The sequence below is a fragment of the Vigna unguiculata genome, chromosome 5, assembly GCF_004118075.2.
Source record: "Vigna unguiculata cultivar IT97K-499-35 chromosome 5, ASM411807v1, whole genome shotgun sequence".
NCBI classification, from domain to species: domain Eukaryota; kingdom Viridiplantae; phylum Streptophyta; class Magnoliopsida; order Fabales; family Fabaceae; genus Vigna; species Vigna unguiculata.
Window position 1 is genome coordinate 46,832,125 of NC_040283.1, and position 9,841 is coordinate 46,841,965.

Below are 9,841 nucleotides of genomic sequence, written 5' to 3' on the forward strand. Positions count from 1 at the left end.
AGATATAAATTTATTCTTTCTGCTCTCATTATTTATGTGTTTTCCTTTATTTTTTTTTAAGATGAAAAGATATTTTTTTCTTATCTCTTAATAATAAAATATTAATTTAATAGTTAATATTTTTTTCATCTGATAAGTATTTTGTATATTTATATTTTATGAATATAGACTGTAAAGTTATAATATATCTTTTTTCATAACATTTTTTAGTTTTTCTTTGATTATCATATTATTTTTTTAGTAATTACGTATTTTAATATATTGTTGAAAAATAAAATAATAAATTTTTAAATATGAAAATATTTAATAAATAAAGAGTGAAAGAGATGAAATTAAAAAAATTATTTAAAATGAATTATATATCAAATAGAACCTAAAAACTGTCATCTTTATAAAGAGAAATTCAATACTCAGTACGTCGTCTTCTGGTTTAGACATCTTGTTTAGAGTTGTCCGAATACTTTACACAGCACTATCTTACCAAAGCAGTCGCGAGGTATGTTGGCAAATTTTGAAATTTTTACTTTGTACAAAGATCAAAATCTAATTTAAAGAAAAACAAAAAATACAGCAGTTTTTGAAGCATGAAAGACAACTTATTTTATCAAACTACATAAGAAAAAAGGAAACTAGTAATAGCTCTGGTTTTTTCAAATGCATTATTTGGTAATCAACAAGTGAGGGAACGAAGAAGCATTTATACAAATATCTCTGGGAGAAGGTACGAAGAGAGTAAAAGTTATTGTATGCGTTGGCTTATTCATATAATTTTCCATCATCGAACACACCTTAACAAGTTGAATTTACCTAGCATGAGGAATGAGTTGGGTGCTCAGATTCACATTGAGCGGTTCAAATGAATTTGCACCACTGTTATATTTTGTTCGAGCTATTTCGGTTGCTAAAGTCTCCTTTAGGTCAGACACTATCACACTCATAATTGGCCTTTCGTTGGGACTTAGAGAAACACAAGCTATTGCTATTTCCACGGCTTTCCAGGCTGAGTTAATGTCAAAATCTCCTTCAAACCTTGAGTCAACAATGGCCCTGATATCCCCTAATGCAACCAGGGATCTAACCCAATCAATTATGTGACTCTTTTCTTCATTCCTTGCTATTACCTGCTGGCCTGTGATTATTTCCAAAAGAACCACTCCGAAGCTATAAACATCACTTTTCTCTGTTAATCTATTGGATGTGTAATAACTGCAATTCAAGACAAATCACGAAACCCAGTTTATTTTCTGACGGTGTATGTATGTGATGATATCTCAAAATCTCATTTTCCGAGAAATTAATGGATGGACAGTAATTCAAGTACTTACTCAGGGTCCAGATAACCAGGAGTACCAGCTATAACAGTTGACACATGTGATCTCCCATCAGCTGGGATAATTTTGGATAGACCAAAATCTGATAATTTTGCTTGGAAGTTTTCAGTCAACAAGATGTTTGAAGATTTTACGTCCCTGTGTATTATAGGTGGCTTGCAACCATTTTGCAGATACTCCAATCCTATATTAGATTTTATGGAAAAACAAGTTACGATAGAGTAAAAGAGAGTTCACAAAACTGTCAAAAAGCATAATTTGAAGTTTATTTTCTTACCCAAGGCTGCGTCCACTGCTATATGCAGTCTGTCTTCCCAGCTCAAGAGTTTTGATTTACTGTGTTTGCCTGCAAGAACATGTTAACTTTCTATACGTGCTGATTTTTTTGTTTACTAGAAGTCAGTCATACACAACTCATACAGTTGGGCAATATATGAAAATACCATATCCAGAATTCTGGAATGCAAAAACTAACTAGGAAATTGATTTGCACAGATTTTTAAAAAGAACTTCGTTTTATTTGGGAACTAACCAGAGAGATGTTCCTCTAAGTTTCCATTAGCCATATACTCGTATATGAGACTCTTATTGGTTCCTTCACTACAGTAACCAATAAGGGAAGTCAGATTTTTATGATGAACTCTTATTAGAAGTTTAACCTGAAAATCAAAACCAAAACCATCTTTAGCCATATATACTTATTACTCAGCTCAAAAACCAAATGCAAAGTGATTAATCATTTACCTCTGCTTGAAATTGCTCATAACCACGAAATGATGAAGGGGAAAGCATTTTGACAGCAACTGGAGCGTCTTCGATATAGCCCAGATAAACTGTTCCAAATCCTCCTTTACCAACAATTGTAGTGAAATTGTTGGTGATTTGAATGATATCAGAGTATGAATATTTTTTTTTTTTTAACTTCTTTAATGAGTCATCTTGTTCTGTGTACTGCAGGGAGATCTCACTTTGATCCTTTTCTACCATCCAAGCTGTTAGATATTGTACAATAGTTTGGAAACTCGCAGTTAAAGTTGAATATATGTTTGGCAAATTATCAACAAAAAAAAAGTTATCAGTCTTTTATCATTGTTGCATCACCCACCTTTTGATTTTCTCCTCTTAAGGATCCACAATACAGCTGCCACAGCCACCAGAAGGATCAAAACCCCGCATATTGATGCTACCAAGGGCATAACAATGTTATGTCTGTTCTCGATGCATTGACCATGTTCACAGATATATGGATTTTGACCCAAACTGCATGGAAATCACAGAAGATTTATGTTCAAAGTTTAAGCAGCCTTGCAAGTAGAGTAAAAGTTAATCATGTCAAGTCTGGGGCTCTGATAAATCTGAGTTTGATCACCCTTGAAAACATAATGTCTAATTATAACCTATTACTTGATCGGGTGTTTTTTAAAAGGTCGGATTGGATCCATATTTGGTTTCATCAATGAGCGAGTTTAAAAGTTTATTTTATTCAATTTTCTTAAATTATGTAATATAGTTAGAATTAATTAAGTTTTAAGTTTTATAAATTTAGTTTTTTTTTTTAATTTTATTAAAAAAATTATATATTGAATATCTATAATTTTTATATGGACTATGTTAAATTTAAATAAAAAGTTTAAGAATTCATATGGTAGAAGAAATAGACCGTTAAACTCATTTTAAACAAGCTGTGGAATATTTTAGTGACTTATCATCTGAATTCTTAAAAATAAGTTAGAAAATTTATAGCATATTTTGTCTATATGCTCTGTTAAATACTTAAACAAAGACTTGTATAATAAGATAAGTCAAATAATAACTGAGAATAGTCTTTCTTTGAATTATAATCAATTATAATAATCGTCGTTATAAGCAACCACATTAGGAATGAGTACTTTTAGTAAGATTCATATACCTTAGGGTTAGTGAACCTTTCTTAGATTTTTCAACAAGTGCCGACGGAATTGAACCGGAGAGGTTATTCTTCTCCAAGTTTCTGCCAAAACAAGAAAATATTAATAAATAATCATTTTCTCTTTTCTGACTTCAATTAATGGACCAGTAACTTACAAGATCTTTAAGTGTTGTAACTCAGCCAAAAAATCAGGAACCTCATCGTTTAAGCTATTATTCGATAAGTCCCTACAAAACAAATAATTTAGCGTTTTTCAAGTACGTTTAAATCTTGACTCATCTATTTTTGAGGCAGAATACATGTCGATTCTTCATACATCATAAGTACGTAAGAAAGAATAAAAAGTTTTAAACGAGATATTTTTCTTGTCTGATCTATCTTTGAATCGGGTGAAATAAAAGAAAAAAAAAAAAAAACAAACTCACAGCTTCTCCAACATGGTGAGCTTTGAGATTGAAGGGTCAATCTTTCCTGATAATCCACTTGACGATAAATTCCTGTTTTGCTCAATGAATAATTATATACGATATCTCTCAGTTTTATAAACCTATAACAATAATTTGGCAACATGACTTACAAAGTTGTGATTCTTGGTAACTCATTGTCACCGTAAGTACAGTTGAGACCATTCCACAAGTAGGTTGCAGGCGCGCATGGATCACCTTGCCAATCTCTTTTCACTCCATAAACTGACTTTATGGTAGTAATGGCATCAACTATGTTTGAAATGATAACAAAAAATTGTAAAAGGTGGTTAAGATCATGTACAACAACGTATACAAAAGAAATGGATTTAAAATACGATAGTTTCGCGACTTACCATCTCCTTGGAGTGTATCAGATTGATGAAATTCTTGTACTCTGTAAATTTCAACGGCACTAATGATGGGAGGCAGGGTAGAACTTTCGGTCCTTTCCAGTGAAAAGTTAATTGCTTTTCCGCTGATGGCTGACTGCGTATATATAGTAAGCACACGTCGGTACTCTGGAGAACAATCTGAAAACCATGATTCAGCGTTCCTCATGATGTTGAATCGTCTTGTCTGATTCGTGGTGAACAATTCCGTGAAGTGCATGTAGACATAGAATTGGTCAGTTTCATTTTCTGGCTCCCAACTTATTAGCAGTGGAGCACTAGCATTTGCTGGTGTAACTGCGGTGCTCATCACAATTGCGGGCGGTTTGTAATCATTCTGCCCTAATGACTCGGCAGGAATAGAAACACTTAATTGTGACCAATCTTTGCTGTCACCAAATTTGTCATACCAGAAACGATCTAAATCATCATATTGGTACCTGTGAAAAATTAAGTAGAAAATAGGTGCAGTTAATATCCAATACACCGTTTAATGCAACATATTTAATTCAACTTGAAAGAGGACACCCGATAAGTATAACACTAGTTAGACATTAGCACAGTCAAAGATTTTACACTACCTCCAATTCAAAATCTTAAAATAACGAGGTTATGAATTTTTTTTTATATAATGTTCAACTTTTTTTATCTTTTATTCAATAAACTCACACTTGGATATGTTATCCCAACATGAGCTCACCTGTAGCTTTGGTTTGAACCTAAATCCCACCGGTAGTAAGTTTCCAATGAGCCAAATTGAGTGACATAAATATTATTTGGCAAAGTTCTAAATTCTATGGCAGATATAAATGGTGTTCCATAGCCCGTGTTAACCAGACAGATTTGTACATAATCTTGTGACGTTACATGTATGATCTCTTTGCCTTGAGGAGTGGATGCATTGGACAGAGTCACAGTATGCCACCAGTTAGCCCCGAGATGAGTATCAAACTGTGGTGTCTTATTCAGCCCATCATAATTTCCGTACAAATAACTAGTCCGGATAAGATACTTAGAGTCTCTTGTGATGTTTATTTTGTAGCAGTTCCTTTTTCCTTCCGGGAAGCTTCTCACAGTCCACATCTGTTGTTGATACTTTTCTTTGAACTCAGATGCTACTGACTTACTCACACCAGTATTTATCAAATTTGCATCTGAAGTGTAATCTATGCCTGTGCGCCTTTCAGTATATCTGACATCTGCAGGAGCTCCACAATCTATGCTGATGAATTCTACAACATAAAAATATGCTTATGAATTGAGACTTCAGCTAAATTTTGCTAGATTATGATATAATGAAGTTCTTAATATTAGACAAAAGAAAAATGAAATTCATGTTATCCTTTATCAAACCTGCTTAGTGCTGAGCTTGAATAAGTAAACCACCCAGAAAACAAATGAAGAAAGTCAACATTCTGCAGGGTGACAGATACACCAGCCCCATATTTTGAAACTTTTACCTGAGAAAGAATCGTGGTTAGCTTGCAGAGAAGGCGTTTATTTTTTTTTTCAGAAATTAATGTTTATGAGAGTAAAACTACGGTCAGATTCCTCATCTATTTTAAAAGTCATATATCTATGTAATTAAAGTGTACAGTATGCTATATCCTGGTAAATAAAAAAAGGCAACAGTTCTAAAAATATTTAAATACTTTTAAACTTTAATATTTATTTTGTTTTTATAAATTTGAGAAAATATTTTTTAACTTTAACAACTTTATTTTATTAATATTTACAAAATTTAACGATATTTTGATTGTCATATTTATGTAAAATTGTAAAATATTTTATAATTGTATCACATTTATCCGATTCATATTTGATATTTTGATTTGAAATTTATATTATTATAATTTTTTAAAATATTTGATGATTAAAAATATGAAAATATGTTTATATATAAACACACATGTAAACCAGAAGTAGAGTATAGTAAATCTTATTCTGATCATGTAACTTTTTTGGTCCCATGTTACTGAAAGAAGTAGTTAAGATTGGATATGTGAAGCTTAGGTGATAAATATGTTACCTTGGTCAAACTCACTGGTACTTTCAGTTTAATATATAACTGTAATTTGATGTTCCACAGTTAAAATAAAAAATGAAGATTATGTATGATAAGACCATAAAAGATATTAGAAATAAACAAAAGAGAGGAGGTTAACAACATATGCATGCATGCATGTATTAAAAAAAAAGGAAAAGAAACGAACATATCCTAGGTAGCAGTGCAGAAACAAATATGTAAAGTTGTGAATCAAAATGAGGCTATAATATTATAGTAAACACACCGTGTAGTTGCTGGGAAATGGTGTTTATCTGCAGCTACTATGATATCCCTCCGATGTAGGTATTTGAGGTGGATGAAGGGAGATGGAGAGATGAAAAGTATTTAACGATGCAAGAGTTTGTCCTTTACAGTAGAAGATAAGGTGGAATACGCTGCAGTGGCAGAAATCATAAAGAAACAAACGATGACTATTGACTTAAACACAAAACAAAAACTAATCTTTCCTTCTTTCCTTCTTTCCTTTCAACCTCCCACAACCACATCTTAATTACCACTTATAATTATTATTATTGGGAAAAAAATGAGAAAGGTTCTAATATATTACTTGTTTGTAGTAGGAGATGATGTTGGTTCGTGTATGGACCATGTTTGTTTTTAATAATAATGGGGGTGCAAGAAGTTAAGCCAGTTTAGCTCATCAGCCCATTACAAGTTATACGATGAATTAACACTTTAAGTTGTTTGACTACACCGTTCAACTGCGTAATGGAAAAAAGAAAGAGACAGATTGACATGCTTTACAGTCCCTATATTACGAAAAAAAATAATATAAAAATATTATTTTTCCCATATAAATGTATTATAAATTTATATATATGTGTTATGTATAATTCAAAGTATTTTATTTACTTTATTTCTGGTTGATTTTTTCTTCTCAGTTATATTTTTTTTTATCAACAATAAATAATATATTAATTATAAAACACTTATTACTAACATTTTTTATATCATATTAGATTTTTTTTACAAATTTGTTACAAAATATTGCAAAAAAAAAAGACTTTTTTTTATATTTTTTTTAAATTTTAATTGATAAGCAATTTTTATTTTCTTCATTGTATCAGGGGAAGGTACGACCATGACTTGAAGTGGACGAACAACAAACCGTTGAAATTTGATGATTTAAGTTATTTCTTTCTACGTATATGTTTACAATTTGATGATTTTATAGAGATTCTTATCTACTATTTATATTTATTTGTTTATTTATTATAATAATAGATAAGTTTATTACCAAATCGGAACATGGTTGATTTAAGAAGTTTGACTCTTAGCAAAACCAACTAGAAAATAGCAATTATATATGAATATAAATTAAATAAATAAAAATTATTATATTTAATATAGGATAGATTTTAATTTGGTTTTGATACTATTTAGGAGTGAATTTTAAGTCTAATTCAACCCCACAAAACCAGCTTGTAAGATGAGGTTTACATCTCATTTATATACTATAAAATTGTCTTATCTCTAGTCGATGTGAGACTTCCAACCGGGTTTATACATTTCTAAACACTATAAAGATTCTTCTATAATAAAATAAGAAGTAGTATGTATTAAATAATAATCTAGAAATAAACATGATAACAAACTAATAAATCGTAATACCCTCACTTTAAGGTCATAATTAATGACAAAACACAAATTCTAAGTCCTCTGCTTAAATACTTTTCACATTTATTTTTTACTAAAATATATTAGTTTGCTTTGGAGTTCTATAAGGGAATTCTATTATATTATAATATGAAAGCAAACATAAAATGTATCCTATTAATAAACACTCATAAAAAGAGATTTATACTTCATAATTTCAAATGAATTACTGATTTATTGGTTCGTATTGACTTAATTAAAGACAGTAAATAAAGTGTTTTTTATGGACTTGTAGCCCATTAAATAAGCAATTAAAAAAAGTACATAATTTTTATTTGGATTTTCAGGAAGAGATAGAGACAGAGAGATAGTGTCTTTGGTGATAAAGAGAAAAACACAAAAAAGAGACTGAAAAAAAAAAGTAACCAATTTGTTATGTGCCAAAAAACTAACTTGGAAAAATGTTTTACATCAGTTGTCTCATGTATTTGATTTTTTCTATTGTTTAGAGATATTCATCTGGGTTTTATTAATGTTATCTACCTTGTTATATTGTTAACCACCTTTGTTACTAAAAATAATATTTTTCTATTGATGTGTGTAGGTTTAAGAGAACTTGTAATATATCTATTAAATATTATTAGTGAAAATTTTTAGTGAAATAGGTTTTAAGTTTTTTTTTTTGGTATTGGGATTTTTCTATGTTAAATTTTTTTAATATTTTTCTTAATTTGTTTCTTTTATATTTTTTTTAAAAGAATTGATTTTGGTTTTGCTTCCACATTTCTTATATTTTTGGTTATATTGCCAAGACATAATGACTTTACCAAAGCGAATAAAATTATTTTTTATAAAATATACTTGTGATTTATACTACAAAAAATATCTCCTACTGAATTTTGAATTAATTATAAGTGTATATCTCTTTGTCTTAGAAGACTTTCTATAAGCTTGATTCTGAGCAAAATATGTTACTTCGTATTTCTTGGTATATCGCATCATGAACACACCATAGCCCTTTACTTATTAGAATATTTTATAGTGTAATACGATATCATAGATATTTCGACTGTATTCTCTAATTAAAATTAAAATTTCATTTTAATAATTTAATTTGAAATACATATAAGATATACATTTTGTTAAAGTACTTAAGCAAAATGAGAATTTTATTATTTACAATAGTTTTATTTATTAAAAAACATTTTACTTTTGTAAAAGGTGTTTGTAATTTCTACCAAAAAAAATGATTATAATGTCAATATTTTCTCATAATTAGTGAAGTGAATTTCTAAATTGAACTGAAAAAGAAACGCATAAAACATGCATACAATTTCATCTAAAATAAATTATATATAATTATTATTATCAGCTTGTGTGAATGCAAATATGATATTTATTTATAGTTGTCCACATCGTATTAAGTCACTGGTCCTACTTGGCAATGACATCTCACAGTTTCGGTCTCTGTAATTTGCATTTTTGAGAATAAAATTGTTTTAAAACCAAACTGAAAGGTTTCACTGAACTTCATATTATGGATAACTTCTGAGTATTCATTAGTTTTTTTATTTTTTTTTATGTGTGATGCATATATACGATATGTGTATCGGATACGACACGTATCTGACATGTCGATACGTTTATTTTAAAAATATTAAGATACGATACGTGATAAATATGAATATTGAAAAGTGTACAATAATTCTTAAAAATATAATAAATATATAGTATATGTACTAAAGTTGTTAACATAAAAAAATATAAATTATTGTAATTGTAAAAGTAATATTATAAGAAAACTCCCGAATAATGACCAATTTTAGTAACTAAAGATATGTTAGAGACCCATCTCCTCATTAGAGACTAATTTAGAGATAAATTATTTTGGTTAACTAATGTTAGTGACCAATTTAGAAACCAATTATTTTGGTAATCAAAATCTTAGTAGTTAATGTTAGTGACAAATTTATAAACCAATTCATGATAAAAACTATTTTAATTATCAATTTAGAGACTAATTATAATATTTTGGAATTGTTTTAGTTGTCAATAAATTTTAATTTTTAAATTGGTCTTTA

The 9,841-nt window shown here is 29.3% G+C and overlaps 1 protein-coding gene across 1 annotated transcript; it reads right to left on the reverse strand.

Annotated features, from left to right (window-relative positions):
* Positions 1-619: 619 nt before the first annotated feature.
* LOC114185309 (LRR receptor-like serine/threonine-protein kinase IOS1) lies at positions 620-6,503 on the reverse strand. Its single transcript, XM_028072966.1, has 14 exons — positions 6,388-6,503; positions 5,450-5,556; positions 4,797-5,328; positions 4,061-4,536; positions 3,818-3,956; positions 3,666-3,737; positions 3,396-3,467; positions 3,241-3,321; positions 2,437-2,591; positions 2,076-2,323; positions 1,864-1,990; positions 1,609-1,677; positions 1,326-1,515; positions 620-1,206 (listed from the first exon to the last, which is right to left on the reverse strand). Exons 3-14 carry the CDS (start codon positions 5,177-5,179, stop codon positions 804-806), a joined length of 2,415 nt encoding a protein of 804 aa, XP_027928767.1. The 5' UTR covers positions 5,180-5,328; positions 5,450-5,556; positions 6,388-6,503; the 3' UTR covers positions 620-803.
* Between the last annotated feature and the right edge of the window lie 3,338 nt (positions 6,504-9,841).

What these genes read in the sequence shown, in the direction of transcription:
- LOC114185309 (XM_028072966.1), bottom strand. Translation starts at nt 5,179, where the DNA reads ATGTGGACTGTGAGAAGCTTCCCGGAAGGAAAAAGGAACTGCTACAAA. An exon ending in CTCACCATGTTGGAGAAGCT is followed by an intron (nt 3,468 to 3,665) that starts GTGAGTTTGTTT and finishes TTTGTTTTGTAG; the next exon opens with GGACTTATCGAATAATAGCT. An exon ending in TAAGAGGAGAAAATCAAAAG is followed by an intron (nt 2,324 to 2,436) that starts GTGGGTGATGCA and finishes AATATCTAACAG; the next exon opens with CTTGGATGGTAGAAAAGGAT.